We start from the raw sequence: 23,727 nt of genomic DNA, 5'->3' as shown, positions 1-23,727 counted from the left end.
TGGGAGCGCACCCATTCATTTCTATGGGGCCGACAGAAATAGTCAAGCCAGTTCTCGGCTATTTTCGGCGGCCCATAGAAATGAATGGAGGGCGGCTGCACATGCGCAGTGTGCCCCCCACTACTTTTGGGGCTCCTTTCTCTGTGTAGGTGCGGGTCCCAGAGGTGGGACTCACACCTATCAGACAATGGGAGTATATCCTAGTGATATGCCCCCATTGTCTGCGATGGGAAAACCCTTTTAAGGGTGGCCTCATTTTTGTCCAGGCCACTTTCATGAGTTTGTTTTATAAATTATTCTGGTGAACCACAATTCAAAAGCAATGTTTGATGTTCAGAAAATGTTCAAGCTCTTTTAGTGCCCATTGTGGGTTTTTCGTTTCTTCAGTGGAAGAGTACCAACCATTTTGCCCTTGTGTGTACGTGCATTGTTTTTGCTGCAGGAATGGCTCTGGATTCCACCTTCTCCATTGAAATCCATGTTGGAGATCCAAGGCATAAATTGACATGCTTACAGATTTCAAATCCACACTGGATGTCCTTTTCGTGCTGCAGATTTTTTTTGGGATGAAATTTCTTTAAATCTCATCAACCAGGCTGCATATTTGCCACACGAAAATCCACTATGGCTAATCCACACCACCTACGCCACATGTGCACCCCCATCCTTGCTTTGCCCAATCTGATTTAAAGGCAGAGCATGGCAGAAATGTTTCCACTGAGTAGGTTTTTTTCTGGTTGACCGGAGCAGTTGTTCAGCACGTAGCAATATAGTAGTACTGCTCTTTTCTTTTACTTACTGCGTTTAAATTGTACTTTGTACAAGTAATATGTGAAATTGTATGTTATTGGACAATATGTGTGTAGCATCACATCGGAATTTGCCTTCTGTGTAGGTAAATGAAATCACTCTCCTGGGCCAAAATCATAAAGATGTGGTGAATATCTTAAAGGAACTGCCAATTGGCGTGACTATGGTATGCTGTCGCCCAGTACAACAGGATGCCAGCCCACTTAATGCTGAAGAACCATGCGTTTCTGAACAAGACATTCATCTCATTGATAAGGTATTTGTTAAAGAAATCGAAGCTCTGCTCACCTTGACAATTTTATGTTTTTGTCAGTATCAGTGCACATGTGCTGGTTAGCAGTGCAATGCATCACCTTACGCTATGGACACCTTTGGATGATATTGCATTGCATATAATATGGGCAAAAAATATTTTTGTAATTTAGTGTTTATTAAACATTTTGCACCACTTCTGCAGCTTGCCTGTACTACAGAAAAAAAATCAAGCTGCTTGTTCCCATCCAAAATCCATTCTGTCAGACAAGCGCTCTCCCTTCTTCTCCAGAATGGCATCTAAGCTGAATTATGATGAAATATAACTTAACTTGGATTTGATCATTATTCACCCTAGATTTATCTTCATGAGAAGACGGGCTGGAGACTGAGATGTCAGAGAGCTCATCTAAACGACAGCTTGCTATGTATTGTGATGTATACAAGCTGCAGAAGCCAAACAGTACAAAATGTTTAATAAAAACCAGTTCCATTAGCCCATAACACATGCAATTCAAGAGAAAAAGTTATCCAAAGGTGTTAAATCAGAACTTTGTGGTCTGGATTCCAATGTCTTACTGGTTAGCTTCAAATTGTTGCCATTTTCTTAGTCTACAATAGGGCTGCAGTAAACGATTATTTTAGAAATCAAGTATTCTATCGATTATTTTTTATGATTAATTGAGTAATCTAATTAGAAAAAATGAATTAATAGACTATTTTCCTTTATAAAAACTCATCAGACCCCCTACCATCAGTCCCAACACCCTTCGTTCCCCCCTGTGCGATAAGCCCAAGTGCATCAGTTTCCCCTGATGCCATCAGCTCTCTCCCCCCACCCCAGTGCCATCAGCTCTCTCCCCCCACCCCAGTGCCATCAGCTCTCTCCCCCCACCCCAGTGCCATCAGCACCATGGTTGCTATGACACTGTGCACTCCGGGCTCCCGGCCAACTTGCCCTTCCGGCAGGGGTGCCGCTGACACTCCATCGTTCCGCACAGGAGGTCAGTGCAGCGCGGGACCATGGACGTGCTGTGGAGTCTCCAGAGGCCTCCTGCTGGAAAGGTGAGTATTCCGAGTGCAGCGGGAGACCACGGAGCAGGAGTAATAGCAAGCGCTTCACTCCCGCTCTGTGGTCACGTGACACAAACGAATCCTCGATGCAAAAAAATTGCATCAAGGATTTTTTTGTGTCCAATTACTCGATTTTAGTAGAGTACTCGTTGCAGCCCTAGTCTACAATCTGTGTAACTAATTTAAAGGAGTTATGCCAAGAAAAACCTCATTTATCCACAGGATAGGTGATCAATGTATCATTACTGGGACCTTTACAGTGTTTTTGTGCTGTACTGTGGTATTTGGTTCTGCTGGGGCGGTATTATATGCTGCACTATGATATTGTTGGCCCAGCTACTTTGTTTTTTTTTCAGGGCCTCTTTAAGTTCCCAGTCCGCCCCTGGCTGTATTCCTCCTGCCACTCTAGTCAGTGACATGTTGGCATGATGGCGGTTGCTCGCTAGTGGCTCATATTATAGAAGTTGTACTATTATACTGCATTATATAACATGATGGAAGAACATTTCCTCACAGGAATGAAGCTGAAAGCCATGTAATTACCCCTGTGAATGTAAAGGGCCAGCAGCGGTTAATGTGGTAGAAAATGTGCTTGTACATTGACTCTTCTCTCTTGTGCTGTGCATCGTAGGAGGATGAGTTTTCTAATACCCAGTTATCCACACTCTGGAAAATACAAGAAGATGATCCTTTAATTCCTAGTCTCATATGCAGCAATGAATCCCAGGTAATGTGTGTATTGTGGTAAGAGCGCCACCTAGAGGTGTTTGGTCGAATGTTCCATTGTGCAGACCTTATCTAGCACCAGCTATTTCCACAGTAGCCTGCTGTGCCGGCTTGTATCCGGCCAAGTGTGTGTATATAAGGATATAGGAAGGTTCTTGGCTGGTGCCCTAACCCACTATCTTACCGGCACAAATGCCATAGAGTGAATTAAAGTGGAAAGCTGTAGGGTTCCCAGTCTATGCGGTGTTAAAGGGGGTGTCTCTGAAATTGGACCATCCAAGAGCATTTGATAAATGATGTGTATTAGTAACTACCATTTCTTTTACTGTTCGTTAACAAGAAAGCATATTTTTGCCAGTGCTCAACCCCCATTATATTGGTTGATGGCATATCTTACATTTTATTTGCATTGTCCTGATAATAACATAATGGCTTCATTATGTGAAATGTAAACCTTCAAAAATCTTGTGCGGTTTTAGCTTCAAATCGACTTTGGCGGTACCATCGGCTCCTCGGAAACTGATGACTTAATCATGGCGCAAGGTGACGAAAGTCCAAGCGTTGAAGATACACCCGGATCACCCTTAGCAATGTGGGAGACTGAAATTCAGAACATTGAACTTGAGAAGGGAAGCCTAGGGCTTGGTTTCAGTATATTGGATTATCAGGTGTGTTCTTTGGTATCCTTTGTATCGGAGTCTGTATTCCCTGGGACCCGACCTTATACTGCGTAACTGGTCAGGAACTAGAGTGAGATTTACAATTAAATGGGTTCTCACCGGTTATGAAACGATGGCCTGTCCTAAGCTGCAATACCAAGCACAGCCACTACAGTATGTTGTGCAGTAGAGAGCAGTGTAAGCACCAAAGTGGCTGCAGAACTCATCCCCACAGAGTAGTGGGGGGACATATGGATAGGTCGTCCATATTAAAAACCTGGATAATCCCTTGAAGCAGAAGTAATCCTGCCACAGATGTGAAGCGTGAACAAGGTCCAGGCTGGACCGAAACGTTGGCCATGTCATACTGAATCATTATGGATGGATGAAATAAATTCCTGTGCTGTGATGCTCTGTATTATTAACTCGTCCTAAAAGATAACATGTCAGTAGAAGTAGGGGGTTATCCAGCAAGGGCATTTCTTTTCCTTTTAGTTCTCCGGGTCTGGTGGTGATCAGCCTTCCGGGCACCCCTTCCTTCCAGTACTAGATACACTAACCTGCACAGCCACTTACATGAATGAGCCACCATGCCTTTGAGTTCAGTGAAGGCTCCCCACCGGTCAAACATTGATGGCTATAGAGTTTATTGCTGTTCTAGAATTAGCACACGGGTGCCTCTCATTGTAAGGGAAAGTAGAATTCTAGCATTTGTTTCCAACTATCCCCATAATTGTGTGAATATGTATCTCGATGTTTCAAGTTCCCTGCGGACTGTCCCTAGTAGTAGTTCTGAGGACCCTTTTCTCTTCTCCCCTTGGACAGAATTGTACTTTGTACATTCCAACCCTTTGTTCATAAAACACTCTATTGTATCTTTTATGCATAATGTTTGCTAGTTTTCCCTTGAATGCCGACATAGCGTGCGTGACAATTTACAAAGTAATGCCTTTTATTAACCCTTTCACTTAGGATCCCATTGACCCAGCGAGCACAGTGATCGTCATCCGGTCTCTAGTGCCTGGAGGAGTTGCAGAGCTAGATGGCCGACTTTTGCCTGGTGACCGCCTGATGTTCGTCAATGACATCAATCTGGAACATGCCAGCCTGGAGGAGGCTGTTCAGGCACTTAAAGGTGCCCCAACAGGAACAGTTAACATTGGCGTTGCCAAACCTCTGCCAGTAAGAATATTTTCATCTGCTGTATTATACTTGCCAGCTATTTTAATGTTTTTTTTCGGTACCCAGTCAGCTCTTCTGATATGGGAGGTTTAGGTAAATAATTGTAATAAACATCCCCACTAATGGAGCATCTCATTTCAGAACACTACATTGTTCTATTCCTCTGCTATTCCTCCTAGAAATGTATGAATGAATTGACAGCTGGATGTTACCAGTTGGGGGGGGGGGGGTGTCCTTACACAGTCTGACACCATCTAGTCAGTTCTGTTAGACTGTGTACGGGTGCATCACTTTGGTAACACCCAGTTGTCTATTTGTTCTTAAAGGATAACTGTCACATTTAGACCCTAATTTCAATTTTCATATATGTAGTTACTAATAACATGATATTCCAGAATCAGTTACTATTAGACTGACTTACCCCATATTTAATAAGATTCAGCCCTTAGCAACCAGTCTGCATAAAACTGCAATCTCACTATTCACTTAAGATGGCCGCCACTGCCCTCACCCTGAGGCTAATCCCGTCTGCCCTCACTAGCCAGTAACAATAGCCCCCCAAAAGTGTCAGTAACCAGAGCCCTCCCCCTAAAGGGTTAATCTTCTGCAGCACAGAGGGGTCCTCTTACCACATGTTACTTTCATTTATACACTGAGCAGATGGCAGATCTCCCTTCCCTGGTGTGAGCTGCTTCCACTCTGCATTCTCCAGCTCTGCTGAGTGAGGGAGCGTCTGCCAAGCGCAGGGACAGGGAGAAGTGCACACAGCCCAGGCACGGTTATCAGCTGCTGGGGAGGACCTGGCTTTAATCATTTACTTACAGTCCCTGGCTGTCAGTAATGTGAGCCTGCACGCTGCGTGCTCCATCCTTCAACAGATAGACTGACCCTGCATCGCAACCCTATTTTAAGCACAGGTAAAAGTAGGCAGTACAGGGAACAAAAATGTGGAGTTAAGGGGTAATTGAATACACAGTGAAAAGTTGAAATAGGGCCACCAAGGTGATATTAATCACCACAATCCAATACTCCAAAAAAAAATAAAAAATGCAACAGTTATCCTTTAAATTTCTATGAGGAATAACAAAGAAACAACACAACAGTGTTTTAAGAAAAGGTGCTCCAGAAATGTCATTTCATGGGGATGCCTTTTGAAGATTGACACTTTTCTTGAAAGTTTAACCCCTTAGTGACCACCCATACGTGTTTTTACGGCAGTCACTAAGGGGCCTTATGAACAAAGGATCCCAGCAGTCGCGTCTTTGTGAATCAAATGTCTTTTATTCCATAGACCAGGACCAGGTTTCGGCAATGTGCCTTCATCAACAGGTAATCCAAATACAAACTTAACAGACTATATATGCTCTACAGTCACCGCCCACAGGAGCAAAAGTCCATCCCATAAGGGAATGGCCAGAAAGTAACAGGTGTAATCAATTTAATAATAAACAAACCAAAGCAGAGAAAAAAGCATCTAGATAGATATTTCATCTTACATTTGTAGATAATACTCTTGTATAACTTTCAAATTTTCAATACCTGAGAAATAAACAGCAAAATATTATAAATATATAACAAAATTATTATATTACAGATACATAACCTCATATTCCCTATTGAGGCCTCTAGGGTGCAATGTGTCCAATGTATGGATCCAAAAGGCTTCCCTCCGTAGCAACATCATATATAGTCTGTTAAGTTTGTATTTGGATTACCTGTTGATGAAGGCACATTGCCGAAACCTGGTCCTGGTCTATGGAATAAAAGACATTTGATTCACAAAGACGCGACTGCTGGGATCCTTTGTTCATATTACTGTGGATTGACGTCCTCTCCCGTGCAGCGTGCATTTGAGTGAGTGCTGGTTTCCCCACATCTAAACTAAGGGGCCTTAGGCTGTCTAAGCGCTGCACGGCTCCCCCGTGCAGCGGGGAGCGCGGACCTGGCTCTCACATGAGAGCCGGTTCCCTGCTCTAACAGCCTGGACCGGCAGGAGTGCCGATCCGGGCTGTTTAACCCTTTACATGCCGGGCGCAATGGCGCCCGCTGCATGTAAAGTGGTGACAGAGGGAGCGGTCTCCCTCTGTCTCCCATCAGCACCCAAAAAATGCGATCGCAGGGTGCTGATGTGTTGGGAAGCTTACCTTGCTTCCGATCAGGGCCCCGAGCCTGTCTTCCGTTACCTCCAGCAGGCTGTGCCTCTCTGGCGCAGCCTGCTGGTCAATGTTTGAATAGCATTGCTATTGAAATGCAATGCATTATAGAGATAATGCATTACATTTTAAAAGCAATCAAAATACTGTATATTATAGTCCCCTTGTGGGACTATTAAGTATTAAAAAAAATAGAAAAAAAATACACATTTATTAAATAAAAAAATTCCATAAAATAAAAAAATATGCTTTTTTTTTCATTGAAAATACGCTTTTCAATGAAAAAAATTGCAAAAAGAAAATATCCCCCATATGTTTGGTATTGCCGCATCCGTACCGACCAGGACTACATAAATATTACATAAATTATCCCCTATGGTGAACGCCTTAAAAAAAAAAAAAAAAAGAATTTCGAACTTGTTCTTAGTTTCCACCGAAAAAAACGTAATAACAAGCGATCAAAAAGCGGCATTTACTCCAAAATCATACCAATGAAAAATACAAGTCGTCTTTCAAAAATCAAGCCCTCACACAATTCCATATAAAAAAATTTAAAAAAGTTATGGGTCTTAAGTGGCAATGCAAAATCATTTTTTTGGTAATAAAAGGGGTTTTATTGCAAAAAAAGTAGTAAAACGTAAACAAAATTATAAGTATTTAGTATCACTGTAATCGTACTGACCCAGAGAATAAAGATATTATGTTATTTGTACCGAAAAATGAACGCCATAAAATTTATAATGTAAAAACGCAGTGGCAGTATTGCTATTTTTCCCCATCTCCCTCCCAGAAAGAGTTAATAAAAGTTAATCAGAAAGTTATGTGTACCCCAAAATGGCGCCATTAAAATCTACAACTTGTCCCGTAAAAAACAAGCCCTCATAAAGCTATATAGACAAAAAAATACAAAAGTTATAGCTCTTGGAACGAGACCATGAAAAAAGGAAGAAAAACGCTTGGTCATAAAGGCCCAAACAGGCTTGGTCACTAAGGGGTTAAAGGATAACTGTCTTTTTTTTTTTTTTTTTTTTTTTTTTTTGGAGTATTGGATTGTGGTGATTAATATCTCCTTGGTGGCCCTATTTAAATTTTTCACTGTGTATTCAATTACCCCTTAATTCCACAGTTTTGTTCCCTGTACTGCCTACTTTTACCTGTGCTTAAAATAGGGTTGCTATGCAGGGTCCGTCTATCTGTTGAAGGATGGAGCACGCAGCGTGCAGGCTCACATTACTGACAGCCAGGGACTGTAAGTAAATGATTAAAGCCAGGTCCTCCCCAGCAGCTGATAACCGTGCCTGGGCTGTGTGCACTTCTCCCTGTCCCTGCGCTTGGCAGACGCTCCCTCACTCAGCAGAGCTGGAGAATGCAGAGTGGAAGCAGCTCACACCAGGGAAGGGAGATCTGCCGTCTGCTCAGTGTATAAATGAAAGCAACATGTGGTAAGAGGACCCCTTTGTGCTGCAGGAGATTAACCCTTTAGGGGGAGGGCTCTGGTTACTGACACTTTTGGGGGGCTATTGTTACTGGCTAGTGAGGGCAGGCGGGATTAGCCTCAGGGTGAGGGCAGTGGCGGCCATCTTAACTGAATAGTGAAATTGCAGTTTTTTGCAGACTGGTTGCTAAGGGCTGAATCTTATTAAATATGGGGTAAGTCAGTCTAATAGTAACTGATTCTGGAATATCATGTTATTAGCAACTACATATATGAAAATTGAAATTGGGGTCTAAATGTGACAGTTATCCTTTAAACTTTATACTCTCCAGAAATAACCATCTACATCCTTTCCAATGCCTGTAGAAAATGCATGCTGTACCCGCTAACAAGCAGAATTTCCTACTATATGCAATACTCAGAATGTAGCAGTGAATTACCACTGTATACAACTAGTCTATGCTGTATCTGGTTAGTACTAAACATACCTTGTCATATTTGGTTTATATTTCTAGGTTGTATGAAACCATATAGAGCCATTTTAACTTACAGAAACAGACTAACGCAAAGAGTTTAGAGACTTTCTGCTTAAGGGAGTCTGTCAGCAGTTTTACCATACAAGACTGCTCTGGTTAGGGGCTGGGGAGAGCAGTACAAACATACCATTTGTGGAGCTTCGCTATCAGGGTAGTAGTATGAATATGAAGTTTGAATCTGCCAGGCTCAGCTTCAGCGAGTTCCCTGGAGGTGGGGCTTCACTGTAAGTGCTCTCACAGCCCCTCCTCTCTGCTCTTATTGACCCCTGTAGTGGTCTCCTGGTTGGATTCTCCAGTTGTCACACAGCACAGTGGAAGAGCTGTGAAACAGCTTAATGCAGATATCACTTCACAGTCAATCACCGCCTCCTGGGCACTTGCAGGAGCAGAACCTGGCAGAATAAAAGTTTATGCTCACACTAACCCTGATGATAATAAAAGATCCAGAAAATGTCCACCCTAAGACTAGTTTCCATGGTACTCAAGGTTAAACATGAAGTCCCATTTATTGTAAAGTATACATAAAGTGCATAGGTATAATGGGGAGGAAATTTACAGCATGCAGCCAACAGCGTTTCGCGTCGTTCAACACATTCTCAAGGCCTCTGCAAAAAGTTTGTACTGCTCTTCCCGGTACAAAACTGCTGACAGACACCCTCAAGACTGACTAGCTTGAGTTCAGTTGTTGTTTTAATATCTTTCCACTTGCTGTCCTTTCCTTTCATGGTGACCTCCTTGTTTCTGCAGCTATCCCCTGAAGAAGGCTATATCTCTGCTAAGGATGACTCTGCTTTCTACACTGCACACTCATATGATGAGGAAGGGTCCAGTGATGCTCCTCTTTTCCATGCTGAGCTAGCTCTGGTTAGTGCCAGAAACCTTACTAAACCTTGTTTTTAGGAATGTTGTGCAGCCATGGAAACGTGAAATGGTTTGACTGTCTTTATATGTTTGTTGCATAGCCAAAGTTGTTCAGTGTTACTGTATGATACTCTGATTTCTGAGCTTTTGTTGAATATAAACCCAAGCCTGCTTTCCTTTAACTTATCCATTGCACATTAGATTAGTGCACTCGTACAGAACATGTGCCACGAGTACCAATGAAGTGACTGCATGATAAGATTTCTATGATGAGATGAACCATGGCATGGTCATGCACCTCATTATCATAATCCCCTTTTCTGACATGTCTGTTTTAGTGCCTACTTGCATTCCCCATGTAATAGCAATTCTGAAACATCTATTCTTATGACACTGTTGTGCCATCTCTTTATTATTCCTGCTAGAAATTATGAATGAATTGCGGGTTCAGATAGGTGCTACCAGTTGGTGGTGTCCCTGCACAGTCTGGCACTGGAAGCACTGATTGGCTAATTTCAGACTGAGCACCCCCCAAAATTGGTAACACCCATCTGGACCTTCACTGCAAACTGCCAGCAATTTATAAATAACTTCTAGCAGGAATAATATAGAATATAACAATGGATGCTTCAGGAAAAGGTGCCTGTCTGATGGCCAGGATCGTGGGAGTGCACACACGACCACCGCTGCTGGATTGCAGGATGGTCGTACCCCCTGGAAATGAACAGTGTATAATGTGATGGAAAAAATGAATCCAGCCAGCAAAGGAGGCAATATGGACAATCAAAATACATTAGAAAGTACCAAATGGAGCAACAGATTAGTTGCTGACTGACAACGAAGGATCATGCCTGTCAGCATACAGGATCAGGGTGTATGTTCAGTAACCTATACAGCTTGCTTCCTTTTGCTACTATGATGGGGACTGTCACTGGTATAAAGGAAGGGGGGGGGGGGTTTACCTATTGAGAGCTCTGATGGTATCTATAAATATCATAAGTCCTTAGTTAGGACAGCATAAAACTGGTGTCGGATTCCCTTTATGTTAATTTGCCCTTTTGATGCAGGTGGAGACCAATGATGCTGACCTACCAGGAGAATGTAGTTTAGAATCTCGCTTTCCTCTTGATGATGATGACCGCTCCCTTCAGACTTCTATGTTAGCCTTGCATGGCAGTGCCTGTAATGATGACCTCCTTAATGTCTTCAGCGATTGTTCCTTGCAGGTAAGGAGATTTATAAGCTGTGCCTTCACATAGATGCTGCTCAGTAGCTGATATCAACTTAGCCCCTTCATTTTCATGCTTGATGAATGTCCCAGTGTTGGACCCCACACCAATCGTCATGTGATAGTACATGCTAGCGATATAACATATCATGTATTGAAATCCATGAGTAAGCTTATGCGTGTCTCTTTAAATAGGATGTCTCTAAGGAAGATGAGAGCTTTCATTCAGCACCGGAAGTCCAAACTGGAAAGCTAGCTCTTCAAAAGTCCACTCCAACGTCTGAACTTTGGGCTACATCAGCAACGGTTCTGGATTTTAAGTTGCCTGCCAAAGATTTATATAACCTTAATCTTAGCCCAGCAGAAGATGCTAAAAAAACTGGAATCAATATTGGTGGTTCTTCTGATTTTAAGGAGCCTTCAGGAGATGGTGGTCTTGACAAGCGGTTTGAATGCACATCATCTGGATTTGGATCTGAAATGCAATCATCTGGTTCATGGGCTCAGTTAAAGACCCATGGAACCTCCACCACTGCTGTCCTTCCTGACTCTCTCTTAAAGGTAACACATTAGGGAATTACTGGTATTAACAAGGTAGAATGTCCATCTATCAGGAACTAGCTTTTAGTTTTTGGCCACCCCAAGTATTTTTTGAGATGAGTGATACTGGAAGTGGTTTATTAGATTGTTATGAATGAATAGGTTGGAATAGCTAGCAACACTGGCATGTCAGCTTTCATGTGACCCTCATTTGCTGCTTAAAGTCAAAATGAAATATTCTCCAGTGGCACTTATATCTGGTATGAAAATGGCTTTTATGTCAGTACAAATGACAACGTTGAAATGTTTCGGCCCCTATAGACAGTTGGCTTTGAGCCGCAGCGTTGACAGATGTAAATTTATTCTCACGTGTCACACGAAGTGTCTTTCCACAATAGGCTGCTGGATATTCATCTGGGAGAGAATGCACCGAAGCCAGTGAAGATAGTAACACCAAAACTGTCATTAAAAACACCTTTGAGAAAACAATTACTGTAACCAGAGGAAACTGCAGCCTCGGTGAGTTTTGTTTTGTGAAAAGTATTGTTTTTTTTTATTCTATCCCTTCATTATAATGTCTAAGGGCATAATATGACACATCTGTGTAAACGGAAACCGTAATGCAGTGCCAGATCTATCACATGATGGCCACCAGCCACACCCAACAGACCCCGTCCAGTCATAATGGGGTCTGTCAGGTGCCTTCATGGGGTCTGTCAGGTGCCTTCATGGGGTCTGTCAGGTGCCTTCATGGGGTCTGTCAGGTGCCTTCATGGGGTCTGTCAGGTGCCTTCATGGGGTCTGTCAGGTGCCTTCATGGGGTCTGTCAGGTGCCTTCATGGGGTCTGTCAGGTGCCTTCATGGGGTCTGTCAGGTGCCTTCATGGGGTCTGTCAGGTGCCTTCATGGGGTCTGTCGTTTTGCCAGAGAAAATAACTGGAGATGTAACTTCATCCCCAGTGAAACCTGCTGATGGAGCCTCCTACACAAGTGTGCTTTTCAATTCTTTTTACTTTCATTGGGTGTACTTTCCAAAATTTTTAGAAATTAAGCAGAATCAAAAAAGTTATTAAATCCTTTTAAATGGCTAAAAGATATGCAGCTAGATTTCAATAGGCAGGTTCCACATCCAGAATTATCTGCAGAATTAGACCATTAGTTGCTTCAAAATCCATAAGGAGCATTTGTCCTAAAATGAATGAAAAAAAAAAATTTCAATGTTTGTCCCTGAGGTCACTTATAATTATCATTAAGATTTAATTTTTATGTGTTGGCTTGCATTTCTGCATGGGAACCAAACTACTATTTGACAGTCGCTAATGGCAATCATTACAGTGCCCACAGGAGTGATCAGCCCATCTTACACCCACCCTGAATGTCATATAGGTCTTTACTGTTAGGCAGAGTTACTTTTACCTGCTTGTGTCGGTCTTCACTGGCATTATATTCACAGACCTGTAAGATCAGCATGAGTGTTCTTATGGTTTTAAGCAAAATGAAGAGAGACGTATTTGTTGGTATTGTGGAAAGGCACAGAAGAGAGCATTCTGATGCATAAATCATATCATAAACGAGGAAAGTGTTTGCATTGTTCTGTCTGGATTCCTGCAAAACTGGAATTTTCTGGAAAAAAGCACACAGCAAGCCTCAAAGAAAGTCCCTGTAACGAAACCGTCATAGAACTGTGGCTATAAATGTGGCGAGATTTCTGTTCAGCCATATCCGGTTTTCTGCTGTACGTGGTGGATGAAAGATACTAGCAGATGTTCTGTATCAGCAGCATGGAGTGTGTTAATAATCCATGATTAGAGTGGTCTGTTCTCCAGACTCTGAGCCTGGACAGCTTGGCCTGGAACCATAGTGCAATTGTGATATTTCTAGCCCTGATAAATGACACTTCCAGCAGAAAGGGTTTTTGTCAGCACGATCAACCCTATTAAACCAGACATACTACCAGGTAGGGCTCATCATGCTGATTAAATCAATACCTTTCTTTTGTCTATATGATAAACAGCTGCAGAGAAATCTGTGGTTTATTCATAAGCAGATGAGCAAGTTTAAGCACCAGGAGGTGGGGCTGAACCCTTGTAGCACTGCTTTTGTAACACCCCCTGTGCTCTGCACCCCCCCCCCTCCCTTTGATTGACAGGACTAGATATGAGCATGCTGGGGGCAGAGCTGTGTTCTAGCATCTACATATCATATACAATATGTACTATAGCTTCACCACATTGAGATCTGCTCGGAAAGCTAATCTATATATTGCTGCTTTATTCACAAGCACAATATATGATTATAAAGACACCAGTAATATATGTTAGCTTATAAGCACAGAAAAGACATACATCTCTATGTGGTAATGCTATAGCTTGGTGGTTAAGTGAGTGGTTTTGTATGTAGAGATCCCAGGTTTGAATCTCGGGAGAGACGTCAAATTTTTTTTTTGTCTTCCACGTTTATCCCATAAGAAAAGTCTATGTCCTTGTCATATTGAGAATAATGGTTTTTTTTTGTTTTTTTTTAGAAAGCTAATAAATATTATGGATATGTGGAGAGAATCTCTAAATCGCACATCCTCATACCTATGCTTCTGATATACAACTGTTTTCAATTATCAGCATTTCTTATGATAAAACATGGCTATACAGCGATGCTATCAATCATTTGCTGTGCACTATAAAGAGGCAATTAGTATACAGTTTGATCAAAGCGCATAGGCCCACTTACCGCGACAAGGATGCCTCTTGTTTAAGTGGGAACCTACTCTAACCATGGCGCAGAGCCGTGCGGCGACCGACGCGCCTCCACACCGCTCCAGCAGGCAATGGGATCCAGCAGCCGCACAGCGGCCCCACTGTACAGTGAGGCCACATGGGCCCCGGGTCCCATCACTCCACCAGCACGGCACAGAAGCAGAGACGGCCGCCGTCCAGCGCCGCATGTGAACTGGTGCAAATGGCTCACCTGTTCACAGCCTCTCAGGAACTCCAACTGAGATGTGGTAGGAATATATAAACCCTTTGCAGACTTCTGCTAATTAAAAGCACCTGAGCCACCTAAATATTACTGGCTTCTTTATAATCCTATATTGTCTGTTAATAAACCACTAATAGGTTTTAGCAAAAAAAAAAAAAACACTTTTCTCATCATTATTATTATATGATTATTTATATCCTTTTAATATGGTTTTGAATGAGAGAGAAAAAATAACAGAAAGAAAATGTATATCTCTTCTGGTATTTTAACCTGGGATCTCTATATGCATGGTAAACCACTATACCATTAAGCTATAGAACACGCATCTCTATGAAGTAATGCTTTCTATGCTTATAAGCTAACACATATTACTGGTATTTTTATAATCCTATATTATGCCTGTGAATAAAGAAGTAATATGTAGAGCAGATCTCAATGTGGTGTGGTGAAGCTATAGTACATAGCGTATTTGATATGTAGATGCTAGTACACAGCTCTGCCCTTAGCATGTCTAGCCCTGTCAATCAAGGGGAGGAGGAGTGTGCAGAGCACAGGGGGTGTTACAGAGCAGTGCTCAAATGATTCAGCCCCGCCGATGAGTTCTTGAATGGCTCATTTGCATATGAATGAAAACTCATATTTCTCTGCAGATATTTATCATACAAACAAAAGAAGGATACAGTTAGGGGTGGGCGATATAGGCGATATGCGATATAAATTTGTGCCACGATATGGATTTTGTGCATATCGCCTATATCGCCGGACCGCGATATGACCGGTAGTGAATGATCGTGCTCTCGGCACTCACCATGTTCTCCTGAGCCGGCACAGTGGAGGAGGAGGGAGTCCCTCCCTCCCCACTGTGCGCGGCTGCCGCTGGCCACCAATAAGAACAGAGTAGGAGTAGGAGGGGAGGGACTGTGGCCACTGCGCCACCAATGAATGCCTGAATACCAACCTAGCGTTCATGTGCCGGCCATATCCCGGCCCCTATGACTGCATGCTGCGATCCGCCGCAATTAACCCCTCAGTTGAGGGGTTAATAGTGCGGATCACAGCGTCCTGTCAGAGGTCAGGTGCCGGGAATGTTCTTCAGTCTCTGCATTGGTGGCTCCGATCAGTTACCATGGCAGCCAGGAGTCACGCTACTGAATTCCTGGCTGCCATGGTATGTTAGTGAGCAGCATTATACTCACGTGCGCCGTGGCCGCCGGTTGCTCCTTCTTCTGTCTGTGCGGCGCATTGCTAATGCTTATAGCATTAGCAATGCGCCCCACAGACCTATGAGAAGAAGGGGCGGCCATGGCGCACATGAGTATAATGCTGCTCACTAACATGCCATGGCAGCCAGGACTTCAGTAGCGTCCTGGCTGCCATGGTAACTGATCGGAACTGCCCACTGCCACCAATGATGGGGTGAGGGGAGGGGGACCCTGTGGCCACTGCTACCAATGATTAATACTGGGGAGGGAGGGGGGGTGGGTTTGAGTTACCAGAGGGGGCTGATAAGAGGGAGGGGCTGGGGGGCGGATCAGGGGCTGGGAGGCGGATCAGAGGCTGGGGGGGCACATGAGAGGCTGGCTGCCGTTGTGTGCACAAAGCACAGGGCAGCAGGGAGAGTGTAAAGTCCTATTCACCCTAATAGAGCTCTATTAGGGTGAATATGACAAGGGTTCTAGCCCTTAAGGAGGTTAATAGTTATTAAATAAAAAGTAAAAAAAAAACAAAGTTTAAACACCCCCCCCCCCCCCACCAAATATAGAAAACAGTATATCGCATATCGCACATGCTTAAAATGATATTGCAATATAGATTTTAGGCCATATCGCCCACCCCTAGATACAGTTGTAATCAGCATGATGAACCCTACAAGCCAGTATGCCTAGTTTTATAGGGTTGATCCTGGTGACAGAGCCGCTTCAAAGCCGTGTCTAGTATTAGGGAAACAAGGCTGCACCACATCTGACCAGAGGGTAAGGACTTATTCACACGTCTGTGCTCGTGATGAGGTCTGTGGGAAGACTGTTAGTGTTTAATTCGTGAAGATGTCTGTGAAAGGTCCATATGTGATCCATGTGTCTGTTTTTTGCCCTCCTCTTGTCATCCGTATTCCACATACACTGCTAGGCTGAAAATGAGTTTCCAAAGCATCTCCTACCAATGGTGCTTGAAAATCACTGACAGAACATGGATGCTATCCATATTGTGCTTGTGGATTTCACTGACCCATTGCCTTCAGTGAGCATGTTTGGTCTGCACCACAGACCCAAATGGTGCTGGTCTCCGTGGTTTTTCCAATGATGTGCGAATAAATACATTAAAGGGATTGGCCATTTTGCTAAGTTTTTCTATTACTCACTGTAGTACATCATAAAGTCCACAAACAATATCCAGCTCACCATGTATCCATCATTCTCCGTGCAGAACGAACCAGGCAAGTTCTCCGGACATAAACGATGTATAGAAAGTTCCAGCACTTGTAAATCATTTTGTTGCTTCGTCTTTATTTTCAGTAACAAATTACAGCATGTGGACACCACCGCACAACTGAAACTTTTCGAAATGTAGCGTTCTTAGTCGTAACCGGTTACGACTAAGAACGCTACAGTTCGAAACGCGTCAATTTGCGGTGGTGTCCACATGCTGTAATTTGTTACTGAAAATAAAGATGAAGCAACGAAACGATTTACAAGTGCTGGAACTTTCTTTACATTGTCACTGTATTACAGTCAGCAAGGGTAATATGGATGGAAGTTGCTTAGCACATCAGAAGCAATAACTGTTGTACAGTGAGTAACAGAAAAACTTTGCAAAGTGGTCAATCCCTTTAAAGTCAATATGTCTGTGTGCTGTCCATGTCCCCGATTCCGTGATTTGTGAATAAGGCCATATTATTGCGAGCCACACAGTAGGGTCACAAACACACGAGGCTCCCGAAACACCACCATATATAGTGGAACACACCTGAAGCAAGCACAAGGATATAATTGTCACGGCCTTTGGTTTGCACTGTGACCCTGTTGCCACATTTGCGGTTGCCCGCGGCAACGTGTTGCTGTGAGAGCATGCGGTGGCAGTGTCTTGCCGGTGGTAACGTGTGGTTTAGTATGCTTGTGTGTGCACTTCCCCTTTAAGTTGTAGCCTCCCTCTGTCTGGTGCTGTAGGGGTTAACTCCCTGACTGGGTGTGGTCACTTGGCTTTTGTCTTATGTGGGTTCCTGGCTGGAGTGAGTTGTACTTCAGCTGTAGTTGGTGCTGGAGCTCTGCTCCAGTCCAGGGTGTTCCATCTCTCCAGTGAGGGCGACCCTTGTGGTCAAAGATGTCAATGTCTTCCCGGTGTCTCGTTCCCTTCCTGTCCTTATTTGTATGGAGTGGGTTATGTTCAGGGTGTTTGTATTTCTAGTTTGGTGTTACATGTTTGGTGGTGTTTGGTGTCATGTTTGCTAGACATTCCCCTGTCTCATGTTTATTGCAGCTATGGGTGTCCTGGGTTCCTGTGTGGTTTGTGGTGTGTGCTGTGTCCTTTAATGTTGGTGTGGACAGCAGCACTTGTGCACGGGTTCCAGTCAGTGTGTCTGTGGCAGGTAAGTGTGTTAGTGGTTTCGCTTACCTGCCATCTCCTTAACCCCTGAAATCATTTAGCGTGCATCCTGTCACAACGCCGGGGGGGGGGGGGTCATGTGACCAATTCAGACCTGCAGTTTGTGGCTTTTACCTGGTGCGGCGGCGGTGGTCGGCGGTGCCATCGGGTCCCCATGGCCTTCCGGTGACGAGCCTGTGAGATCCAGCCCCCTGGATCTCACAGGCCGGAAGCTGTATGAGTAATACACACAGTAGTACTCATACAGCCAATGCATTCCAATACAGAAGTATTGGAATGCATTGTAAAGGATTAGACCCCCAAAAGTTCAAGTCCCAAAGTGGGACAAAAAATTAAGTGAAAAAAAAAGTTTAAAAAATAAAGTTTTCTCCCCAAAAAATTTCAAGTTTCAAGTAAAAATAAACAAAAACATCATTTTCCCCAAATAAAGTAAAAACAAATTGGTAAAAAATAGGGGGGGAAAAAAAGTATACATTTTAGGTATCGCCGCGTCCGTATCGACCGGCTCTATAAACATATCACATGACCTAACCCCTCAGATGAGCACCGTTAAAAAAACAAAAACAAAAAAAAAAAAACATTTTTGGTCATCTTACATCACAAAAAGTACAACCGCAAGCGATCAAAAAGGCGTTTGCCCACCAAAATAGTACCAATCTAACCGCCACCTCATCCCGCAAAAAATGAGCCCCTACCTGAGACAATCGCCCAAAAAATAAAAAAAAACTATCGCTCAGAATATGGAGACACTAAAACATCATTTTTTTTGTTTTAAAAAAGCTGTTATTGTGTAAAACTTGCATAAATAAAAAAAAAAGTATACATATTTGGTATCGCCGCGTTCGTATCGACCGGCTCTATAAAAATATCACATGACCTATCCCCTCAGATGAACACCGTAAAAAAATGTAAATAAAAACTGTGCTAAGTAAACCATTTTTTGTCACCTTACATCACAAAAAGTGTAATAGCAAGCGATTAAAAGGTCACACGCACCCCAAAATAGTGCCAATAAAACAGTCATCTCATCCCGCAAAAATCATACCCTACCGAAGGTAATCGCCCAAAAACTGAAAAAATTATGGCTCTCAGACTATGGAAACACTAAAACATGATTTTTTTTTCTTCAAAAATTAAATCATTGTGTAAAACTTACATAAATAAAAAAAATGTATACATATTAGGTATCGCCGCATCCGTGACAACCTGGTCTATAAAAATATCACATTATCTAACCTGTCAGATGAATGTTGTAAATAACTAACAAAAAATAAAAACCGTGCCAAAACAGCTATTTCTTGTTATCTTGCCTCACAAAAAGTGTAATGTAGAGCAACCAAAAATCATATGTACCCTAAACTAGTACCAACAATACTGCCACCCTATCCCGTAGTTTCTAAAATGGGGCCACTTTTTTGGAGTTTCTACACTAGGGGGGCATCAAATGGGACATGGTGTCAAAAAAAACAGTCCAGCAAAATCTGTCTTCCAAAAACTGTATGGCATTCCTTTCCTTCTGCACCCTGCCGTGTGCCAGTACAGCTGTTTACGACCACATATGGGGTGTTTCTGTAAACTACAGAATCGGGGCCATAAATATTGAGTTTGGTTTGGCTGTTAACCCTTGCTTTCTTAACTGGAAAAAAATTATTAAAATGGAAAATCTGCCAAAAAAGTGAAATTTTTAATTTGTATGTCTATTTTCCATTAATTCCCAAAGGGTTAACAAAGTTTGTAAAATCAGTTTTGAATACCTTGAGGGGGGTAGTTTATAGAATGGGGTCATTTTTGGGTGGTTTTTATTATGTAAGCCTCGCAAAGTGACTTCAGACCTGAACTGGTCCCTAAAAATTGGGTTTTTGAAAATTAATTTTTTTTGAAAATTAATTTTTTTAAAGATTTGCTTCTAAACTTCTAATCCTTGTAACATCCCCAAAAAATAAAATATCATTCACAAAATGATCCAAACATGAAGTAGACATATGGGGAATGTAAAGTAATAACTGTTTTTGGAGGTATTACTATGTATTATAGAAGTAGAGAAATTTGGTAAATTTGGTATTTTTTTTTATAAATAAAAATGAATTTTTTTTACTTCATTTTACTAGTGTCATGAAGTACAATATGTGACGAAAAAACAATCTCAGAATGGCCTGGATAAGGCCTCATGCACACGACCGTTGTGTGCATCCGTGTCCATTGTTCCATTTTCCGTGATTTTCTGCGGACCCATTGACTTTCAATGGGTCAGTTGAAAACTCAGAAAATGCACAGTTTTTCATCCGCATCCGTGTTTCCTGTCCTATTTTTTTGACGGACAACGGTTCACGGACCCATTCAAGTCAATGGGTCCGTGAAAAAACACGGATGAACACAAGATTGTCATCCGTGTCCGTAGGCTACTTTCACACAGACGGATCCACTGATCCGTCTGCATAAAAGCTTTAGATCTAAGTTTTCACTTTGTGAAAACTCAGATCCGACGGTATATTCTAACACAGAGGCATTCCCATAGTGATGGGGACGCTTCAAGTTAGAATATACTAAGAACTGTGTACATGACTGCCCCCTGCTGCCTGGCAGCACCCGATCTCTTACAGGGGGCTGTGATCCGCACAATTAACCCCTCAGGTGCCGCACCTGAGGGGTTAATTGTGCGTATCATAGCCCCCTGTAAGAGATCAGGCGCTGCCAGGCAGGAGGGGGCAGACCCCCCTCCCTCCCCAGTTTTAAATTCATTGGTGGCCAGTGCGCTCCCTCCCCTGTATTTAACTCATTGGTGGCCAGTGCGGCCCCCCTGTATTTAACTCATTGGGGGTGGTGGCGGGTGATTTTAATTAGGGGGGGAGGGGAGGCCGCACTGGCCACCGATGAATTTAAAACTGGGGAGGGAGGGGGTCTGCCCCCTCCTGCCTGGCAGCACCTGATCTCTTACAGGGGGCTATGATACGCACAATTAACCCCTCAGGTGCGGCACCTGAGGGGTTAATTGTGCGGATCAAAGCCCCCTGTAAGAAATTGGGTGCTGCCAGGCACCAGGGGGCAGTCATGTACACAGTTTTTTTTGTATATTCTAACTTGAAGCGTCCCCATCACCATGGGAACGCCTCTGTGTTAGAATATACTGTCGGATCTAAGTTTTCACGATATAACTCAAATCCGATGGTATATTTTAACATGGAGGCGTTCCCATGGTGATGGGGACGCTTCAAGTTAAAATATACCATCGGATTGGAGAAAACTCTGATCCGATGGTATAATAGGGACTCCTGACTTTACATTGAAAGTCAATGGGGGACGGATCCGTTTGCAATTGCACCATATTGTGTCAACGTCAAACGGATCCGTCCCCATTGACTTGCATTGTAAATCAGGACGGATCCGTTTGGCTCCGCACGGCCAGGCGGACACCAAAACGACTTTTTCCTTCATGTCCGTGGATACTCCAAAAATCAAGGAAGACCCACGGAAGAAAAAACGGACACGGATGGCGGAACTACGGAACCTGTTTTTGCGGACCGCAAAAAAAAAACGGTCGTATGCATGAGGCCTAAGTCAAAGCGTTTTAAAGTTATCAGCACTTAAAGTGACACTGGTCAGATTTGCAAAAAATGGCCAAGTCCGTAAGGTGAAATAGGGCCGAGTCCTTAAGGGGTTAAGGTGTATGTGTTCCCCTCTCCTTGCAGCCTGGCCTCAGATAGAGACTCCTGTTCCTCCATGACTAGGATGAACAGGTCGTCTCTTCCCTGCTCCTTGGTGAGGGATTACCAGGGCGACTTAGGGTCGCTGCGGGCAACCGCAAGTGGGGCAACAGTGTCACAGCGCAAACCATAGGCCGTGACAATAATGATATGAAACGTTGTTTTGTTGCAATATTTAGTAAAATCTTTATAATTGCACAAAACCAATGCAATTTTTTTTAAACTGCACTTTTGGCACTAATGTGAAAATAGGGTAAAGTAAAAAACCAACTAAAACATCTAGTGAACGTACACCCTAAATCAAAACCGCGTAACTGAAAAAATATGATTGATTTAGTACCTGTCTATGTGTTTTCTTTAACCTGGTGTTTGTTATGCCATAACCCGTTTTTCAGGGGAACATGCCTGCACATTAATTTGAGACCGTTCTGGTGCAGGAACTCTGTCTAGTTATTAGAACCTTAGTTATCTGGAATATACCTTTACTTCCATGACAGTCCTGGGTCAGTCCCCACAAAATACTTTGGCATGCGCGGTACAGATGGCAAATTTTCTCAGCCCCGTTAAACAACAACTGAATTTGGCCTTATCGCCCAGTATCGGCCCTCAACTGCGCCATTGTAACTGAATGGATGTCCGTGCACTCATCAGTGAGATAGACTGTAGCTGAAAGTCTTCCTAGAAACACTGAACCTGGGACACATTTGACAAATCTGTTTATGGCAGTGTGTTCATGGATAACGGGGGACACAATTTAGTAACAAATCACTGCCAGAAGATGTACGTGTGCGTTCGTAGTGTAAATGATGTCATACTAACTTTACATATACGGCCTATTCACGCCATTGATACTGGAACTCATTTATAGAATGGGTACCATATAAAATGTGAGATGAGCATGTGAGCTACATCAGCAATTAAAAATGCATTTTTAATCATCCGCTTTACGTTTGTCTTGGATAGGTATGACTGTAAGCGCTAATAAAGATGGCGCCGGCATGATTGTCCGCAGTGTTATAAATGGAGGCTCAATAAGTCGTGATGGTAGAATTCGTGTTGGAGACTGTATACTGGCAATCAATGATGAGTCTACTGCCAACCTGACCAATGCCCAGGCACGGGCTATGCTGCGAAGGCATTCCTTACTCGGCCCTGATCTAAGGTAAGCGAGCTGTAAAAGTCTTTTCCTTGAAATATCTTGCATACTAGTGTTAAGCTACAAATTAATTTCATGTAAATTGCTGTGATGCCGCTAATTATTTATAGATGTAGCGCAGCTTCATTTACTAGATGTAGCAGCTCTGAATTTATTTGGTACAACTATGATATCCTGCAGGGACTTATTTAAATTCTTACACATTTGGACAACCCCCATCTGGAGAACTTTCAGTGGTGGGAGTGCTAAATCACTGCATATACTAATCCTATAGGGGAGATTTGTTAAGAAAAAAAAAAAAATGCTCCATAGTTCTAATTCCACCAAAAATGGACTGCACTAAATAGATTTGTTTCAGGACCCTCTCCAACATTGTGCCAGTTGTTATACTGATGTCCTCTTAAAGGGCTCTGACACCCCCCACACCCCTACTGATCAGCTTGTTCCTGAAGCAGGAGGCTCCATTCAAAGTGTAGTGGCCATTCTGCCATCAGGTTACTACTGAAGCGTACGGGAGCTGAGGTGCAATAACACAGCACAGCCGCTATACTTTGAATGGAACAGGAAGCACAAGTTTGTTTAAAGTGCTAGTTCCAGTGCCTTAGGATGCACGGAACAGTTGATCAAGGGGGTGCAGGGTGTTGGGCCCCCCACTGATTGGATATTGATGACCTATGCTGAAGATAGGTCATCAATAACAGGAGCCTGAAAAAACCCTTTAAAGGGAACCTGTCATCACCTTTATGCTGCCCATACTAACGGCAGTATAAAGTAGAGACAAGTGAGTTGATTTCAGCGGTCTGTCATTTCTAAGTTAAAAGTAAGTGGTTGCCGAGAAC

General features: G+C 43.0%; 1 protein-coding gene across 8 annotated transcripts in view; it reads left to right on the top strand.

The window, feature by feature from the left end:
- The window catches only part of MPDZ (multiple PDZ domain crumbs cell polarity complex component), a 175,900-nt gene that overhangs the window by 57,471 nt on the left and 94,702 nt on the right, over nt 1-23,727 (top strand). For all 8 annotated transcript variants that reach the window (XM_040417156.1, XM_040417155.1, XM_040417153.1 and 5 more), the window contains exons 15-23: nt 896-1,066; nt 2,768-2,863; nt 3,342-3,530; nt 4,494-4,703; nt 9,575-9,691; nt 10,756-10,914; nt 11,112-11,477; nt 11,855-11,975; nt 22,696-22,894. In XM_040417156.1, the coding sequence (XP_040273090.1) occupies nt 896-1,066; nt 2,768-2,863; nt 3,342-3,530; nt 4,494-4,703; nt 9,575-9,691; nt 10,756-10,914; nt 11,112-11,477; nt 11,855-11,975; nt 22,696-22,894 (1,628 nt within the window). The remainder of the gene's footprint in view (nt 1-895; nt 1,067-2,767; nt 2,864-3,341; nt 3,531-4,493; nt 4,704-9,574; nt 9,692-10,755; nt 10,915-11,111; nt 11,478-11,854; nt 11,976-22,695; nt 22,895-23,727) is intronic.

Source organism: Bufo bufo, chromosome 2, assembly GCF_905171765.1.
Source record: "Bufo bufo chromosome 2, aBufBuf1.1, whole genome shotgun sequence".
Lineage (NCBI taxonomy): Eukaryota > Metazoa > Chordata > Amphibia > Anura > Bufonidae > Bufo > Bufo bufo.
The sequence above is the reverse complement of the archived record's forward strand: the minus strand, read 5'-3'. Positions and strand labels throughout refer to the sequence as shown.